Source organism: Equus quagga, chromosome 22 (assembly GCF_021613505.1).
Source record: "Equus quagga isolate Etosha38 chromosome 22, UCLA_HA_Equagga_1.0, whole genome shotgun sequence".
Lineage (NCBI taxonomy): Eukaryota > Metazoa > Chordata > Mammalia > Perissodactyla > Equidae > Equus > Equus quagga.
The window spans coordinates 2,035,124-2,055,226 of NC_060288.1; the positions used below are offsets into that span (position 1 = coordinate 2,035,124).

General features: G+C 45.1%; 1 protein-coding gene across 6 annotated transcripts in view; it reads right to left on the minus strand.

Annotated features, from left to right (window-relative positions):
• The window catches only part of IKBKB (inhibitor of nuclear factor kappa B kinase subunit beta), a 48,958-nt gene that overhangs the window by 9,133 nt on the left and 19,722 nt on the right, over positions 1 to 20,103 (minus strand). For 3 of the 6 annotated variants that reach the window (XM_046648434.1, XM_046648433.1, XM_046648438.1), the window contains exons 6-16: positions 13,832 to 13,920; positions 12,754 to 12,843; positions 10,200 to 10,324; positions 6,597 to 6,704; positions 5,229 to 5,358; positions 4,651 to 4,845; positions 3,840 to 3,954; positions 2,433 to 2,556; positions 1,728 to 1,879; positions 1,522 to 1,583; positions 338 to 474 (exon numbers count right to left, since the gene is read on the minus strand). In XM_046648434.1, coding sequence (XP_046504390.1) covers positions 338 to 474; positions 1,522 to 1,583; positions 1,728 to 1,879; positions 2,433 to 2,556; positions 3,840 to 3,954; positions 4,651 to 4,845; positions 5,229 to 5,358; positions 6,597 to 6,704; positions 10,200 to 10,324; positions 12,754 to 12,843; positions 13,832 to 13,920 — 1,327 coding nt within the window. The remainder of the gene's footprint in view (positions 1 to 337; positions 475 to 1,521; positions 1,584 to 1,727; positions 1,880 to 2,432; positions 2,557 to 3,839; positions 3,955 to 4,650; positions 4,846 to 5,228; positions 5,359 to 6,596; positions 6,705 to 10,199; positions 10,325 to 12,753; positions 12,844 to 13,831; positions 13,921 to 20,103) is intronic. The other 3 variants (XM_046648436.1, XM_046648435.1, XM_046648437.1) reach the window with 3 other exon arrangements.

The following is a 20,103-nucleotide window of genomic DNA, read 5'->3' on the forward strand; positions in this document are numbered from 1 at the left end:
AGGCTCCTTGCATTACAGCCTTTAGAGTTTATGAACTACTGCTCTGTGCATTATCTGAACTGATCCTCACAACTTGATGAGGTCTGACGGTTTTTCTCACACTTAATAGATGTGGAAACTAAGGCTCAGAGTGATGGTGGTCTGCCCTTGCTCATCTCAGGAACATGCCGAGGCGATTCACTGGGGGAGGATGCTCTACAGGAGGACGGCCTCACAGAGAGTCCATAATACCCACATGCAAACACTCAGATGACCCCAACACACATATGGAAACCCCAGTTGAGGCATCTGCGTGTGTTCTGTGCAGCGCATGGTTCCCTGCCCGGGTGGTACTCACAGGTCGTCCAGCGTCCCCCCCTGCTTCCGGCCCATTGGACTCCTCTGCAAGTCCACAATGTCGGTCTGCAGCGCCATCATCCGCTCCACCAGATGTCTCACCTCATTCTCCTGATGAAAAAGCTGTGCTAATGTCAACTGACATAATAAGAGCATGCTGAGATGCAAAATCTTCAGGAAAAACCCTCCCAAGTCACTGAAGATTCTCAACTGACTGTCTAGAGGGAACAAGGACTTTGGAAGCAGAATGACCCAGGCTTGGATCTCAGGTCTACCGCCTTCTAGCTGTGTGACCCCTGGGCAAGTTCCTTAACCTCTGAGTTGCAGATTCCTCCACCATAAAACAGGCTTCTAATAGGGTTGTTTTAGGGGTTAGATAAGATAAAATATGTAAATCATCTGGCATGGTGCCTGGCATACCAAAGATGCCCAAGGCACATTCCTTCTCTTCTCTTAATGTGTCCATCCCACACCGTCCCATGTGGGGAGGCCTGGATTCCTTTCTTTCATGAGTTTCGTATATGAGTGCCAAGGTGGGGTGGAGCCCCCACCCATCTCTATGGTTAAATAAGGTATTGTCTATAGAACACCCATCTTTAAGCAGGCATATCAGTACCAATTTATAGAAACAGACATTGAAACACAGAGGTGAAGAGCCCTGCCCACGTTCACAGGGGAAAATGGTGGAAAAGTCTGGGACAAAACCTCAGAGGCCAAGGTCTTCAATTTGTGTGAGGTTCACTAGGTCACACTTAGTTCCCGTGCCTCGTAATGAGCATTGTTCAGTGGCATCTGATTTACACTGTCCCGAGACTCACTCAGATTTAGTGTCCCAACAAAATTAGGCAAAAACCTGTGACAAGATGGAGTGCTGATCATTCACCCAAGGCCCTTTCTAATGGGAGAGGTCTAGGCTTCCCCCTAGGGACACCTTTGCCCCTTATTCAAATCTGGACCAGCTCTGTCCATCTGTGTAGCTCCTGCATCCGCCACAGGGGGGCCCCCTTCACTGGCTGCTCTCCCAGCCTCTTTCCAGCAAGTACTAGTTAAGGTCACAGAGCATGGTGAGGAAAGCTTAGTTTCTGACGAACAAGATCGCCCTAGTGTTCAATGAGAAAGTGGAAAATGGTAGTAAAAACCCTCATCCCCCTCAGGAGGGAGATAAACCTCAGATGATTCTCCTACCCGCCCACAGAGCTCCACGGCCTGCTCCATCTCCCTCCAGGCCAGCAGCAGTTTATCTGATGCTGGAAAAAAAATGCAGGGAAAAAATGAAAACACAAAACCAAAGCAGAAACAAGCAACTCAATCATAAGAGGACAAAAGAAACCTCAGGAAGAAAAACAAGAAAGGAATGGTCTCTCCAAAGTCATTGCAAAGAGCACACTCACTGATCCCAAACTCAGTCTGCTCACTGTACTTCTCCAGGTCAATCTGGATGCTGGTTTTGAAGAAGTCCAACTTGGCCTTGAGCTGCTGAGACATGGAAGCCATGGAATTCTTCATCTTGGAGAGGCAGCTGTTATTCCGGAGGAGATTCATCCTGCAGGGACCACAAGAAACGGAACCTTAGGGCATCTTTGGGATCCAAATACCATTTCCTGTACCATAACAAAACCACCTCAGATACTAAAGCAGATCCCTGCTGTAATTATTATTATTATAGCAGTCACTTACAACCATAAAGACCATTTCCTAGCCCTTAGCAACACATGAGTTTCCGCACCAAAACTGGAATTAGGCAGAGCACTACACAGACGGCCAGTAGCCTAAATTAGTCACCGCCTGGGGAAAAAGGCAGTCCCCAGCAGGACCATCCGGGCAGTTTCGCTAACCCATGTTCTAAATTCTGCCCTCAGTTCAGTCTGCGCAGCCCTCAGCCTATACTCTGCTCCAAGAGCTAACCTCACTCACCCTGCCAGGTCTAAAAGGGCCTCCCTCGATCCAGCCCAGAGGCCACTTCCCGCCCACCCAAACCAGCGTCTCCTCCTGTCTCTCCTGACAGTTGCTCCCCGCCCTGCCTCCACCGCCTCCCCGCGGCAGCAGCCACGCAGCAACTGTAAATGAGTTGAGTCCAAACCCGCCTGGCCCCGTACATGGCAGCTCGCTGGCCCTGCTGCAGCCGGCTACAGTCCTCCTTCAGGGTCTGGATGCTGTGCCAGACCTGGCCCCACACCTTCCTCAGCTGGAAGAAAGACAGGCTCCTCTTGGGCTCTTGCACTGCAACAGAGACATGCGCACTGTCAGACAATGACTCTCCGACAATGAGCCACACTGTGCCTTGACACATCACTGGCACTTTCACATTTTTAAAAGTGATGTAAACTACTATCTTGTTACATGACTGTTTTTGACTGTTATGCCTGTTACTGTCTCATACATTTTTTTGTGTCCCATGACAGCACAGGCACATACCAGTCAGTAAATAGCTCTTGATTCGATTTGCAGGAACGCTTTGTGAACCACGTGGAGACATTCACATGTACACAGGCACATATATTTTCAATAGAAACTCTTAGGGTCACAACATTTAAGGTCATAGGAAATTTTCTAAAAATGCAGCTTCAGCCAGCAGTACTGGAAAATGATTAAATAAGCAGTAAGCCCAGAGATCTCTAAGACTTTGGACCCTCAATCTGTTTAATTCTGTGTGTGTGTGTGTGTGTGTGTGTGTGAACAGGAGTGGGAGATGCATTAAAATGTCCATCTAACTTTCACAGAATGGAAGACTACACAGGCATTAAAACATAGGCAGCCCTATATGTACCAACAGGGGAAACATCTGCCAAATATATTAAGTGAAAAAGGCAGGTACAGAACAGTAGGTATTGTATGCTACCACTTCTTTGGGGAGAAAAAGAAGAAAAAATATATATTTTAGAACATAAGAATATATAGAGAGAATATATATTGTATAGACTATATACATTATATATATATATATATAATATAAAGAACATGTATACACACATATAGGATTTATAAATGCATAGACTACCCCTGAAAGGCATGAAGGTTATATATATGGGTACATATAATTTAGAAGTACACAGAATACCCCTGGAAGGTAAACCCAAGAATTTCATCGCAGTGGTTTTCCTGGAAGAGGCTGGGCATTAGAGGAGAGAGTGTGGCTTATTTTTCACTGTAAATTCCTCTGTCCCTTTTGATTTTTTTGTATCACACGCATGTAATAATTATTAAAACATAAATAAAATTAAAAAATAAATAAAACAGCCATCTGCTTCAAGTCCAGTGGCTTGCAGGCAGGACTCTCTGTCCACTCTTTGAAGTCCTCTCTCTGAGGTGGAGGTTCACTGAAGCCTGCCGCGCTCTTTTTCAGCAGGGCTACTCCTCACACGTCCCACATAAGGAAGGCTGCCCCAGGCCCAGGCAAGCTCATCTCCTCGGTGTGGACCCTTCCCCTGGTCCATGTCTCTCCTTCCTGCCCTGTCCCAAGCATTATAAGCGATTATTTTTTAAAAAAACAATGATGTTCTTACGGATACAGCTGACACTTTCAGGTTGGGGCCGTGGGGAGATCTGAGTCTCATAGGCGATTTTACTGTTGTCAAAAAGAAAAACGAGATCCATGTCCAGTGTGCGGCCCTCATTTAGCTGCAAAGGGACAAGAACAAAATGAGACCTTGTGAATCCAAGCTCTCCTTTTTCCAAGTAATAACGAAGAGATTTCAGAGTGCCTCCCACTGTTCACCAACAGCATCATCTTCGGCCAGCCAATACTAAGTGTCCATGAAGCCTTTCTGAAGGACTCTGGCCTCCACTTCCTTTTCCTGTTTCTTTTACACCCATTATCTGAACACGCACCTTATTCACAACTATTACACTCTATTCTATTCTCTGGTTGTGTTTACTGTGCACATTACACGTTCATGAGCTTCTTCCCCATCCAGTGACTGCTTCTCATACGTTAACTTTATTGGCTCTCTTTGGGTGGGGACCATGGGGTCTAGCATTGCTGCGGTTGTCAGCACATTCTGTACACGAGAGGTACAGCAAAAATAGTGTTGGTTGACTCAGAAGAATAAAGCATCGCTTTGGCAACAAAGGCAAAAGAAAGGCACTCTAAGTGGGCTGGAAGGAAAGGGTCAAGTGTCAAGGAGGGATCAAGGGGGATTCTTGTCTCCTATTAGGGGCTCAGGGGGTGTCGCATTCCAACTTAGAAAAACAGGCAGCTATCTGCACTGATTAAGAGACTGCTCGACAAGGCACAGCTGAAATCTGAGGGCACGAGTTTCCCTGGAGGCAAAGTCAGAGAAAAACAGGGCGTTCTGCCAGAAGCCAGGGGCTCACCTTGCCGTCTGAAATACACTGAGTGGCAGGCTTGTCGGGGATCAAGGCCAGACCTGCCTCTTGCAGCAGCTCCTGGTCCTCCTCAGGGATTCCTGTGTCATGCTGGATTCTGGCCTTCAAGCTTTGCAGACTCTCGTCCTCTGTCACGGGATAGGTGTGAATGGTGCCTGTGACCATGTTCAAGACGTGAACCAGCTGCAACACGACCCAGATGTTACTGGAAAAAACCCACCTTTACAGATGCTTATCTATGTGCTGGATCCTCTGCTACTCCAACATTTCCCAGCCACAGAAAGCAAGGGCCTAGCTTGGGGAAGGCAGCCCGAGTGCCACAGTTCATACATTCAAGTCTTTAATATTCCTGTTCATCCACAGCTATGACCTTACAACCAATGTCAGCAGCACAAGGATCCTATCCTCCTACTTAACATAGAGAGATACTCTTACAGGAGCTGAATCTCCCCCCAGGTAGGGCGGCCCACAACCTGCTTTTTAATGAGTATTTCTTTCTCGTAAGAACCGCCACGTGCCATGGGGAGCTGACCTGTGCCTCAGGGCTAACATGGCTGCGAGCTCACCTTTAAGTTTAGGATGTCGTCCAGGGCCTTGAAGCAGCCGTTGGGCCCATACTCGGGGTCAGTGCCCCTTCTCCTGGGGTGCCACATTAGCATTAGCTGCAGCCACCTCTCCAGTCGCTGTGCCAGGATGCTGAGAAGAAAGGGGGCACAGAGTAGGGGGACACACCTCCAACGCCATTTTCAGGTGGCCTTAACGTGTAAACTAAAAAGTGCACACCTCACAAGCATGTCACCATGACACACATAGACGGCAGCCAATAAATGGTTACTGAAAATGAATTCATCTGAGAGAAAAAGTGAACATTTCCAACCAAATTAATTACTCAGGTGCTTATCACCTCCCTGACCTGCTAAAACACCCCCTCAAGTCAGGGACCTCTCCACAGATGGTCAGAGACTGACCTCCCACTGGCTGCATGAGAAGGGTCTGTGAAGCTTTTTAAAACGCACTTTACAGGCATGCCCCACCTCCAGGTGACCCCACACACAATCTAGACCCCATGCGGCTGAATTTGTTTTGTCAGTCGCCCCCCTCAAAGGCATTGGTGGCTCACCAGGTTCACATTCCTTCCCCGGGCACTGCAGGCCCTTGCGGCCTGCCTCCTGTGAGCACTCTCAGCTCACCTCCCACCACCCTCCATGAAAGCCCCTCCGAGGTCAGCACGCCTACTCACCGCCTGCCGAAACGTGCCTTTGCGGCCCTCAATCCTTCCCTTTGAACTTCCTTCCTCTTCACCTATCCATGTCCTGCACGTCTAGCCAGATCCCTCCAGAAAGTTCCAGCTCATCCAAAATCATTCCACATAGCTCTAGTACACACACCTCTCTCCCCATCCACTAAATACTCAGGGTAGTTACCATCTATGCTGCTCAACTGCGTAACTGCCTTGTAGCTTCCTTTTGTACTATTGCTCAATTCTGATATTATTTAACTGCTCATGTTCTGGCCCTAACACTAGATTGTAACGCCATTCAAACTACAAAGATTTCTCTGTTGACTATGACCCAGTATTAGGCTATATAGGGAGTGCCAAAAGAAATAAAGTATAATTCCCCACCCTTAAAACGCTTACAGTCAACTAGGAGATAAACCCTATGCAAACCCAAATGTTATACGAGGTAGACCCTACTAATGGTGAGAAGAGGCACAGATAAATTGTTATGTGAATTCAGAAAAGAGATGATTTCTGGATGGGGGTGAAGGGTGGGGATCCATTCTAAGTTTAAGATTGATATGTATTATGTCAAGTTCTTGGTCATCGGATGATATCCTGATAATTTATTTGAAAGCTATCAGATGTCACCTCAGATATCTATTTCTCAAAAAGGAAGAAAAATCTGTAGAAGAGAAATGCCACTGTGCCTTACCTGTTAAGGTTGTTGGGGTAGGGTAAAGAGCTTGAAAACTTCACTGTTCCATTCAGATCTTCACTAACAACAATGTCCACCTCACTCTTCTGCCGGACTTTGGAATGCCTGCAAATGTGTGATTTGGTTTACTATAGTCCTGAAGTCACCTCGTAGTCAAGAGCCATTTTATTTTTGTAACATATCACTTTACAACTGCACAGGATGCCCCCCAGGTCACTACTTAATCTTTTGGGATAATGGTCAGTGCATCTGTATCCTGCTAGGACGGCTTCTTTGAGAGTTTAAGAATGGCCAGTACTGCCTGATGAGTAGTCATTCACCTCCCTGGGCCCAGGGTTCTGCAGACAGGACTGCTGACTCCTTATCTCATCCTTGGCTTGTCCTTTTCATTTTCTCTGCTTCATCTAATACAAAACTGCCATGTTTTGATAGAGGACAAAATTAGGACTTCCAAACCAAGATTACTGCATGTGTATTACATTTAGAGGAAACATACACAACACGTGCACACACTTCTAAATGGATATGGCTGAATATTACTTCTAAAGGTAAATATTTACATTTCCCAATTTAGAGAACTTACTGATGCCTCTAAAATAGTATTTGAAGGAAAAACATTTTAAATCCAATTGGTTTCAAATCTTCTTGATGACAAGAATAATAACTTAAATTTGAATAATGCTTCATAGATAACCAAGTACGCTGACACCCAACATGCACTTCTTTGCCACGATGACCCCATGTGGTAGACATTATTTGTAGCCCCCTGTTCAGCGGTAAGGAAATGAAGACTAGGTGATTTGCCCAAGGCCACACAACTAGAGAGCAGCAGAACTGGTGACTCAAATCCAAAGTCCGGTGTTCTTCCTACTCTGTCTGAATGTCCAAATCCTTCCTTTCCGAAAACATCTAGGAAATTCAAATCAAAAATGCTTAAGCCCTGAATGCTTCTCATTGGCACGGGGTGACCTGGCCTATCCCGACCACAGAGGACACCTAGAAGAGCTGGAGTATGGCAGAGGCTGCGGGGCTACAGCCCTGGCAGAAACTGTGATCGCTGTAAGTCAGGTGTGCCAACACTTTGTCATCACACACAAGCAGGATGCTCCTTCAATGAAAACTTAGTCTGTCAGTGGTAAATTATAAAAATAAAAGGACACAATAAATAAAATGCTTATTGCTTAGGTCCTAAAATGTATTTCAAAGCAGCTTTATAACAGAACTATAAAGCTCAGGTTGCATTTGTCCCGAAATTGCTATTTACCTGCCTTCTGAGATGAGAGCGAAATTTCTGAAAAGCTGTCTAAGGCCTTACAAAGCAGACGAGAGAGGCACTTCCCACAAACTAGCCCACTCAACAGCTCCTTACTGGGTCTGAGAGAAGTCCACGCGAAAGTGGTTCCCTGGTCTTCTAGCGCTGATGAGGGGAATTCTAGGAAGCTGATTCTGCAGACAGCACACTTACTGTGAAGATGCTGAGCCATTAGGGATGTATTTTCAAATAGTACTTGTTCTCCCAGTTCTAATGGATTTTAACTCATTGCATTATAAATAATGGAAAAGCTCAACATTTGAACTGAAGGGATGCAGCAATTCCTTGGTTAGTTAACAATATAGACGTACAGATATCTAAAGTTATTTTTAGGATGGTTACACTTTAAGGTGTGACTATAAATTAATGAGCGAATTCCTCAATATTCCAGAACCTATGCAGGTCAACAAGCACTGCTTGTTTCAAAATACGTCACCACAGGAGGGCACACTTTGCCATTTCACGAGCGGGGATCTTGCCTCATTCATCATTGTGCTTCCACTGTCCGGTCCATAAATGTGGACTGACCTGGACGGCCGTCACAGAAAACCACTTTTGTGGAACTGATTTCAAAGGCTAGATCTTATTCTTACAAATAAATATTCTCATGATGTAAACACCTGTCCTTTGAAAAGGTTAATGTTTTTACTACTTCTAGACAGGTGTTTAGAAAAATGACAATAGCCAGTGTTGGCAATGGTGTGGCGAAACAGGCAGCTTTCTGGGTTCCTGGTGGAAATGTCATTTATACAACCTTCCTGTTGAGCATTTAGTTAATAGACATCAAAATGTGCACAATCTTTGATCTGTTAATTCCATTTCTAGGCATTGACCCTAGGGAAATAATTGTGGACCTATGAGGATTTCCCTAGAAGGATGCTATTCTTGGTGTTATTTTCAGAAGTAAAAATTATCAACCACCCATGCTCTCAACAATGGGGGATAAATTAAATAAACTGCAGTATGGCCATTCAGTGGAATAACAATCAGATATTACAAATAATATGGAAAATCCTGAAGCATTTTCAACAGTAAGTTTGAAAAGCAGGTTATATGAGAGTACGTAAAGTAATTTTTTTTTTAAGGTCTAACACACACACTAAAGAGCCTAGAGAAACAAACAAACGTTCACAGAGGTTATTTCCGGGTTGTGTGACGGAAACTCTCACAGGGTAAAAACGCTTTCAAAGCATGTACAGGACAGTGTTCATATAATGCTGCCACTGACATCAGAAAGGGGTGAAACACGGAAACAAGCAAACAAACAGTACATGCCAATTTGCTTGTACAAGCACAAAACATCTTTGGAAGCAGACCAGAAACTAACGGTGTCGGGGCGTCCGTGCGCAAGGAATGCAGGGGGCTGGAGACGGCTAGGGGCGACTTTTCACGGCACACCCTTTTATACTTTCTGAAGTTTGAACCATGAAAACTTTCAACTGCTCCAAAAAAATAAACTGGAAATAAAAAGTTTTTGAACAACGGTAGCATTATTTCAATTAGTGTGTGGCCTTTCAAGGAACAATTCTGAATGAGATCTAACTGATTTAAGGGAACATTAATTTTTAAATTATGCATTTCAGTCATGATTAACTTTTATATATACGTATAATGAACAATACATTTTTATAATCAGAAAAAAGTTAAAGAATATAGAGGAATTTTAAAAATCTTAATCGTATCCTTTGTTTTTTTATTAGAAAATCTTTTTTTGTAATTTATTCAGTTCACATTTTCAGCCAATTTCTTATACTTTGAAAACAGAAGTTTGTTCTCAGGTATAATAAAATTTCTCAATAATATACTATCACGTAATTTATGAAAATGAAATTTATATTCAGGTGTAATAAAATTTGTCAACAATAAATTTCCATGTAAATATTTCTCATTATTTGTCATGTGAACACATCCTTTAATTGTTAACTAATAAGCAGCATTTTCAGTGTGAGGGCACACATTTGCACAAGAGGCTATGAAAGTACCGACATGTTGCTACTGAACTCAGGTGTCACACACAGTATTGTAGTGCAAGTTGTTAAGGTTCAGAATCCATGTGGATACTTAACCATTGCTCTCTTTATCTAGGTTTTTGGAGCTCAGGCTGCCCACAGGCTGGGTCCTAACAGGACTTCCGCTCCAGGAGACAGATCACAGATGGCTCAGGCCCAGCCTGGGAGGGCCCAGTGAGGCAGGGACGGGTGAAGCGGTATGACAGAGACAGATGGACACACTGCTCGCTTCAGGTGGCCCTCCTCGCCCCAGGCCCTGGACCCTGGCCTCACACTCACCACTGCACCGGCTGCCAGTTGGGGAGGAAGGGCCGGAAGCCTGTGATGCATTCGAAAGCCAAGGTGCCGAAGCTCCAGTAGTCCACGGTCACGGTGTACTTCTGCTGCTCCAGCAGCTCTGGGGCCTGCAAGGATGCACGTGGGGACACATCAGAGCCGCTCCCTCTCCTGAGAAGCCAACAGGAGAGGGGGCAAGCAGCCCTTCTAATCAGGTCCCCACTCTTCGCTGGTTCCATCCGGGGGCACTGGCACGTCCACCACTTGTTTAGCTAGTGGGAGCCAGGATTCTTCTGTACCTCGTGCAATCCCGATGCTGGTACAAAGGCCCCCAGGGGTATTTCTAGGTAGACCAGACTACACTGTATACCCTTCTCCTGGGCGCTGTGTAGAGATGGGAAGATAGGCTACATTTAACAAAGGAAAATGATACCAGGTACACACACCAAATGCATAATACACGCATTAAATGCTGACTAAGTTTCCTAAACCAATGTGGTTTACAACACATGGGTGTACAATGGGATGACATATTTACAATCAGGCAGAAAAAGCCAGATGTATGACTGCTGCCCAAGTAGAAAGAACTGCGGTGACCAAGGAAAGATTCAAAGCACAGGCAGGACAGGAACCTGGCTCAGAAGAAGGCTCCTCACAGGAGTGTCTGAAAGGAGACATTCCAGGAAGGACCATCACAAGCAAAGGCACGCAGACAGGACTGTGCACGGTCTGGCTAGAAGTGGGACACGTATGGCAAGGCCAAGGAGTCCAAACCAAGAGGAAAAACTGGGGGATGGTCAGGTCAATCTCTAGGTCTGGTTATGGACAGAAGCTCAGCACCTGCAAGCGAGTGACGTGACGGAGCATCCTGGTCAGAGCACAAGGTTCCCGCCATTTAACTGCTGCCGAGGATTCCAGAGGACACTCAGTGGGACTTCTATAATTACATTATATGGACACAGGTGCCTGAATCGCAGCCCCCCGCCCCCCCCCGCCGCCGTGAAACCTCTACTCCACAGAGCAGGTGATAAATCCATGCAGGCCATTAGCCCAGTGGGTGGGGTAAGTAGGGAGCATTAATGCACTCAAAAAGACTTCAAAGGATTTTTTTCTTTTTAAGAACTAGACAAGATATTTAAGCTCATCTAGCCCAGGGGTTTCCAACCTGTTTTTGTTTTTGTTTTTGTTTTTTAAACTGCAGGCTCCTGTATTCAATCAACACTTTACTGACCCTTATCATCTGTAAGCAGTCTATTACCAAGTCTAGCTGAGTCTCTTAGTGCTAGGCATTTCTTTTTGTTTTGAGGAAGATTAGCCCTGAGCTAACATCTGTGCCAATCTTCCTCTTTTTGCTGAGGAAGACTGGCCCTGAGCTAACGTCTGTGCCCATCCTCCTCTACTTTATATGTGGGACGCCTGCCACAGGATGGCTTGATAAGTGGTGCACAGGTCTGCACCTGGGATCTGGGCCGGCAAACCCCCGGCCACCAAAGCAAATGTGCAAACTTAACTGCTACGCCACTGGGCCAGCCCCACTTGCTAGGCAATCCTTGAACCATCTTCTGTAACCTCACTGTGACCACAGCTCTGAACTGGCCTATTGCCAGAGCCTCCTTCCTACTTGTCCACCATTTACTCTTGCTCAGTGCAATTCATTCTCCACACTGTATCAAGAGTGGTCTTTTCCAAAGGTAAACCTAATTCCTCTCCAACATAAAACCCTGCCATGTCTCTGCAGAGGTTTCAGGATAAAGTCTGAAATCTCTAACCTAGCCAAAAAGGCCCTGAAGAATTGGTCCCCACCTCTCTCTCCAGATTCTACTCAAGAGACTCTCTTCCTTCTTCTCTAGGGCCCAGCCCACACCTTCTGGTCTTCCAATGTGCCATCCCTCTGCCCAGAGTTTCCTCTCCCACACCTTTCACCTATTCATCCTTCAGGTCTCAGCCAGAGGCCAGGTCCTCCTAATACATATTCTTATAACCCCCTGCACTTTTCCTGTGTAGAATTGATCACAATTGTAGTTTCTTAGTCATTGGTGTAAGGATCAGGGGAATGCCTGCTTTCCTGCTAAACTCTAAGACTACACTTGGTCAATATTTCTCGAATGAATGAGTGACTCAGATAGAACCCCAACATCAGACCAAATAATGTAAAGAACGGGCGGGAGCTCAGAGCTCAGCAAGCATCCTTCTCCATGGCCTTTGAGATGCCTCATGGAAACGGTGGCCTCTACAGACCTGCATGAATCTAGCTTAAACTCTTTATTTGCAGATAAAATACTGCAGCACAAGAGGTTATGGGATTTGTGCAAGGGTACACAAGCAGGGCCCTTTTGACAGAAGAAGATGACCACATCCTTCCATAGGGCCTCTGCTGGCAAAAGCACTGACTTGAACAGACTATGGGTCTGACCTCATACAACAATTCCCATGCATCTAGGCAACATCCACAGAGCGGGCAGGACTTAGCTGCTGGAAGGCAAGGATGGAGAGGAGCCCCACAAAGATGGCCATCAGAGAGAAACTGCTAAGGAAACACGTAGATCCCATTTCTTACCAGGTACTGCAGGGTCCCCACAAAGGAAGTACAAAGACTGCCCTGATCCAGCTCCTTGGCATATCCTAGGTCAATAATTTTGTGTATTAACTGAAAAAAAGGGAGGAGGAGAAATCTGAGGGTTATGAGAATACACTGTCCTCCTACAAGAATTCGGCTTGTCTGCTGACACAGCAGAGGATATTTCTGAATTCCCAGGTGGTATTAGAGCCTAAGTCCCTAGGAACCACCAGAGACACAGGAGAATGCCTTTCACATGGTAGATTTAGGGCAAAAGAAAACATACACTGTAAAAATGCTGAAAAAAGGCACATGTTCTCTCTCGTTCTGCAACCAATAACCAGAGGATGGTCAAAAGTAACAGACCATGCACCAGCCCTCAAGAATGCCAAACCTGGACTTTATGAGGTGAAAGACCAGGCCAGTCCCTTTTCAGTCAATATCTTTAGTTCTTAAATCTTAGAACCTCTGGCAAGAATGAGTGTGAACTGGAACAAAGGTGAGAGCGGTGATAGTCACGGTCAGGCCCAGAATGCTGACAGAGTGTATCAGAAGAGATTAAGTGACCCAGGAGCTGAGTTACTACATTCCACTCAGCTGAGCCCTTCTCACTGCCCCCAGCTAAACAAACAAGGCCGTGAGAAAGCACAGGCTCCATGGGCAGGTGCCACCTCCAAATGCCTCTTCTCAGCCACATCCAGAACCCACTCAGAGCTGGTTTCCACGCTAGCATCAGGACTTGAGGCTCTCAAAGAAATGGAAAACAAAAAAGTCTGTTTCCAAGAAGTGTTAGTCCCAAAGGTTGGGGGTGGAGGTGGGAAGACAAACATTGTTTTTCTTATCAGATTCCTGCAACTTGGGCGATTAACAATGTGATCCTTTCAAACTTGCCTCAATCTGCAAGCAAGAACTTTTTGCTGAATTTGTTTTCAAACAAAAAAGCCTTCCCAGAGAACCAAAGCAAATGTAAACTGAAGGAAACGCAAACATAAACAAACACACAGAGCATGTTCCTTCTCGATCAAAGCAGCTTCCCTGAGGCAGCCCAGGACTCTCCCAGTCCCAGGAGGTCACTCACTCTTTGCTCTCCTTGCTGCAGGACGATGTTCTCTGGCTTTAGATCCCGATGGATGATTCTGTTTTCATGAAGGTATCTAAGCGCAGAGGCTGAGAGGGTGGAAAGGGAGTGAATTTTCATTAAGCCGAAAAAATGCTTTTCATTTCAAAATCGCCTATCCTCAGAAAGATGAATTTGTGTGCCCCTGACACACACTCTGACTTTCAGTGCACAGACTCACGGTGTGGGCCAGGGCCGGGGGCAGAAGCCCCTTGGGTGACATGAAGGGGGCCTGGCTGCACAGGCAGGACTAGCACCACCACAAGAATCTGGCTTTTTCATGCAAAGAACTCAGCCTTGCATCCACAAGGTCATCAACTGCAGTCTGGAGCAGCGGTTCTCCAACACCGCTGTCAGGACCAGCAGCATCTCAACTTGTTAGAAATGGAAAATTCTCAGGTCCCACCTGAGACCCACTGAATCGCAAACTGGGAGTGACTTTGCAATCTGTGTGTTAACAAGCTCTCCAGGTGATGATGATGCTGAAAAAGTTTGAGAAAGGGAATTTCTCTAGTGTGGAGGCTCAAAAATCTCAATTCTGTGGCAAAAATAACCAAAACAAAAAGTAACAAATGTTGGAGAGGTTGTGGAGAAAAAGGAACCCTCATACACTGCTTGTGGGAATGCAAACTGGTGCAGCCACTATGGAAAAAATTAAAAACAGAAATACCATATGACCCAGCCATCCCACTACTGGGTATCTATCCAAAGAACCTGAAATCAGCAATTCCAAAAGTCCCATGCACCCCTATGTTCATCACAGCATTATTTACAATAGCCAAGACGTGGAAGCAATCTAAGTGCCCACTGACTGATGATTGGATAAAGAAGATATAGTATATATATATACAATGGAATACTACTCAGCCATAAAAAAGGATAAAATTGTCCCATTCACAACAACACGGATGGACCTTGAGGGGATTATGTTAAGTGAAATAAGCCAGATAGAGAAGGACAATCTCTGGATGACTCCACTCATATGAGGAATTTAAACATGTGGACAAAGAGAACAGATTAGTGGCTACCAGGGGGATGGGGGGAGGGGGTTGGGCACAAAGGGTGAAGTGGTGCACCTACCACACGACTGAATAATGTACAACTGAAATTTCACAAGGTTGTAAACTATCATAATCTCAATAAAAGGTTAAAAAAAAAAATCTCAATTCTGCAAGGTGGTTGAAGGAGGAGGGTGTTCCGGGCAGAGAGAGCTTTGGGCATGTGATCTGAGTCTAATAAGGTCAGAGCTGCTTCAAGGAAGAAGTAGGGAGCCCAGGAAGAAGAGAAGAGGAGCACATTCAACACATATGACCCTGTGACATGTGTTTACTATGTGCCCAGTTCTCTGCTGGGTTCTGTGAGGGACATGAAACAAGGGACATGATCCTCAACTTGCAAGAGCCCAGAATCCACTTGGGAAGGAAAGAGTCTGCACAATACTGGCAGTGAAGTCATTCGACACCCATACCTCTGTGCAGAGGAAATGAGGTGAGTTACACAGGAGGGCCGTGGCACAGAGCAACGGGCTCCATCTGCAGCTCAGACTCCAAGCAGGAGGCGATTTGTACCCATAAGAGAGGTTTAACAATTTTAACAGAAATCCTTGCAAGGTGTGCTACAAAAGAAAAAAATAGAATAAGTATTGGAAGAGATAAAATTATCTTTATTTGGAGATGATATGACCATGTATATGCCTAGAAAACTCAATAGACTAACCACTGGAAAGAATTTAGTAAGTTGTCTGGAAACAAAACAAGTATACACAAATCAACAGCTTTTCTCAAGGTCAGCTATATCCAGTTGAAACGGAAAGAGAAAAAATAAATCCCATTTACATTAGCAACAAAAACTCCAAAATACCAAAGGACAAATTTAGCAAAAAAAACCCTAGTGTTAGGTGAAAAGTATACAGCATAAAGAAAAGCAATATAAATAACATAAAAAGGTTTTAAAAGTTTATAGCTAAAGATACTATTCACAAAGCCAAAAGACAAAAAGGGCTGGAAAAAAATATCTGCAACACATATGCCAAAGAGTAAATATATCTAATAGACAAAGAGCACTTACAAATCAGTAAGAAAGCAACTCAGTAGGAAAAGGGGTAACTTACAGAAGAAGAATGCAAACGGTGAACAATTCTGCACAAAGCTGCTCAAGCTCACGAGCAGTCCAAAAAGTGTAAGTTAAAGCACAATGAAATGCCTGTTTTCACTATTCAACTGGCAAGAATTTTAGATGAGAAATAGAAGGCACTTCCCTACATTGCTGGAAGGAGGAAAAATTGCTGTGCCTTTAGGGGAAAGAAATATGGCAATATCCATTAAATTTTAAAAGGTATGTATTGTTTGACCCATTATTTCCAACTCTGGTAATCGAGCTTGTAACATCAAAAGCATCATAACATAGACATAAGGATGCTTATTACATAGCTCGGAGTGAAATAACTAGAAACGACCTGAAACAATGAGAGAATGGTTGAGCAAATGACGCTAGATCCACACTACACTAGGCAACTGTTTTAAAGTCACGTAGGTTGATAGATAATATAACTCAGATATAGATATTATGACTCAGCGGGATGTCAAGGCTGTATGCCAAGTCAATGGTATGATCACTTTTTTGTTTTTTCAAAAAAAAAGGTGAAAAGTAAAAGCAAGAACAACACTAAGAAAGGTTAATAATGAGCCCTCCCTGTGCCACCACACACACAAGCTCATCACCCCAGACAGAACGTGGCCCAACCTGGGCGGTGGGCAGCGCCGCGGGTCCGGGCAGCTGCTCCCATCTGCTCAGCAGGAGCAGGAGGAAAAACACCTTCCACAGAAACCAAGTGATTGCTCCATAGAGACCTGCATGCTGAGCTTCCCCTGAAAACACGTTTGAAAGTCAAACTGAGAGAGCTGGACAATTGACTAACATCTGAGGGGAGTTCCACCTCAGAACATTAAGTTACATTTCCAAACCTCTAATTCCATCTACCCTTCTACACCCAGCCTTTGACCGCACACGTCATTCCAACATTGCATACTTGTTCCTTATTCTTCTTTTCTTTCATAACTGAATACAGTCGATTGGCTTAGGTCCAACAAATGTCCAAATGCAGTGAAAGACTCGCTGCTTGCAACGTGTGCCTAAAAAATTCCACTCCACCTCGTTCTCAATTGTATTAACTTTTAAAGACCAAAGCTTCTTGCCAGCACTTCCATTTTTGTCTTACTAATTTTTTAAAGAATCAGAGCCAAGTATAATAAAACATTCCAATAACTGCACAAACACAACCTTGCAAATGGGGTGGTGCTGCTGCACCTGAACGAGCGGCTGGCAGCGAGCACCGCTGCGCAGGAAGCGGACGTGTTTGTTACGGACTGACTCACAAAAGACCCATTTTGGTATATGACAAGGGCGTCAGGGTATAATGGATCCAAGCGTGGGTTGGTTTGTTGAAAAGCAGAACATATGGAAGTTGAGACTCACTGTATCTTGGGCAAGTACGTACGCCCCGACTAAGACGAGGCCTCTGCAGCTAGATGTGAACATCTCAGCACAAATAACACGGAGCAGCGGAGATGCCCCAAGAAGCCCCGAGAGGGAAGAGTGTGGACCAGAGTGAAAGCACTCTCCTCCCCACCATGCTGATTAAGAGCTGTCACCTGAGCTTCACTGAGGGGGAGGGCAAGCTGGCAACTAAGTCACTGCCTACTATTAATAGCTGGCTATGTTTACGCTTAAGCAACTGTACGTAACAAATTAATCCTCATTTCAGGGCAGTCATTTATTCCCAAATACTTTTGTCAACTGAAAGTCTGGAATTAAAGACGCTGTGGGTATCGTTATATACACTTTCTTGGACTGAGTGAAACAGTCAGAATTCTAACGGGCAAGACCCCTTACAGAGATCTCCTCACAGAATCGTCTTTAAAAAGCTTAGTTCAGCCTGACTGGGCTGCAGTTTACAAAACAGCACCTGAAGAGCAGTGAATGGAATGAGTCAAAATCCTCTCGGGCTAAGAGAACCTAATTTGATTTAAATGGGATGGAAAATGAGAAGCTGAGATGAAGAAAAATACTTTTGCATGTGAAATTTCCTTAAAAACCCTAAGCTCCTAGCAGTAGTGATAATGCACGTGTATAAAAATTGAAAACCACACCACAAAGCACAAAACCCAAAAAGTTAACTTCTCCCATTCCAATTATAGAAAAGAGTTGTGAGAAGCACCCCGTGTGCACTTGTAAGGCACACGCAGGCATTTCCGAGGACAGCTACTGCGCAGACAGGTCCAAGGTAAGGACCTGCCACAGGAAAACAAGAGCCTCCTCCTATTATCCTTGTCAAAAACAGCATCCAGGTATTGTCCCAGCTTTCCCTTAGCCTGTGAGGCAGACACAAACACACACTGAAGAACAGGACACTCCTGGAGTTCTTATTGATGAACCAGAATCCCAAATCATAGCTCCTGTTTATTTTTTCAGCTTACCAATCGCAAATTAGGCAACAGAGAGGACCAGCTAGACTTCCATGTGCAAAAGCAGACTCATAAGGTTGTGTCCGTGAATCCCCACTTCCCACACTCCAAATTTAAAGGATTACTAAGCTCCCTTGAGAACATTTTTGTTTGGGATACTTTTCATAGAGAAGAAACAGAAAGATAAATGGACGAAAAAGTTGGGACAGAGATTAGAAGAGAAAGAAAAGCCAGTCACCAATGAGTAAGAAGGGCAATAGGATGCTTGTTCACTCAATAAAAATTGACTGAGTGCCTACTACGCGCCAGTCACTTTGGTGTCTCCAAACTTTCCAAACAAAACAGACTGAAGGCCAAGTGTGGACATGTGGAGAAAGACTGAGTCCAGCTAAAGGTTGCTCAGCTAAAACAGCCCCTGAGACCAATGGGCAAGGCAGCAAGGCAGCCACACGGAGTGCTGAGAGGAAGGTGCAGAGTCATTCTCCCAGTCACTCAACAAGAACTTATAAAGGGTCTTCTATTTGCTAGGCATTGTGGAAAATGTGCCACTGAATCCAAATGTTTTCTTCACTGACTGCACAAATGGTCTGGTCAATGGGCCCCAAGTCCAGAAGTTAGTCCTTACAGTCAAAAACAGGAAGAGATCACATAACAATGCAGAGATACCAAGTACCAAGTGAGTGGAGAGGCAACAAGGGGAGAGAAATCCCATGAGAGGGAGAACCCGTGACGGGTCAGGGCAGTTCCCATGGAGGGGGCAGATCGAAGGCTGTGCCCCAAAGACAAGATGCAGTTGTCGGGGAGGCGCAGGAGCAGCATTCTGAAAAGGAGCAGCACATGCAAAGGCTAGCAAGAGGATTGAAAAGTGGGTTCTGAGAGCCACGCACATATGAAGTTGGCTATCGTGGATCGGGAGAAACTCAAGGTTGAGAGGTTTGGCCTTGATCTAACGATGGATTATACGAAAGTGTCCTTTCAAAAGCATGACAGGTGGATTCGTAAAATGGAGCTAAGGACACCAGGTAAGAGATCACTACAGTGATTTGCTATGACACTGAGTTAGTGGAGGCACCGGGAGCAGAAAGAGAGAATGGGATACACCACAAGAAGGAAGGTTGGAAGGATTTGGAGACTTTTTCAAAGGGAGGATGTGGAGCAGGAAAAGAGGCAGACTCCACGAAGAGATGAGATTCCACACTGGTGCTTGTGTCTGGGTAAAGGGCAGAAAGATGGGCTAGTGACACAAGAAAGAGGACATCAGGAAGGGATCTGGTTGAAGGAAGAAGTCTAGGACTTCAGTTTGGAAGTGACTTTGGGAGAAATATCGTATAGACATGGATATAGAGTTGAGGCTGGGGATCGGGTGGAATATACAGATTTTGGAGAAGATATGGTTGATAAAGCCGTCATGAGAATGCCCTGGCAAACAGAATATTGGAGAGCAGCGGGTAGTCAGTCCAGGTGCAGAGAGGGATGAGTAGGATGGAGCAGGAATTAACAGAGGCATCAAGACATAGCCCCAGGCAAAAGATGATGTGTTAGGGAGAGGCAAGAGAGACTGTAGGAGCAGTCAGGCTGGACAGTGGCATGGATGTCAAAGATATCATGGGGCAACCATTCCGCAAATCAGCTACCTGAATAATAAACATGGAATATTTAGAGTTAGGAGGGACCTTGGAGACCCCCGAGCCCAAACCCTTCATTTTAAAGTTGAGGACACATAGGCTGAGAAAGTTACCACAGTTTTCCATAGAGAAGAAATGGAAAGAT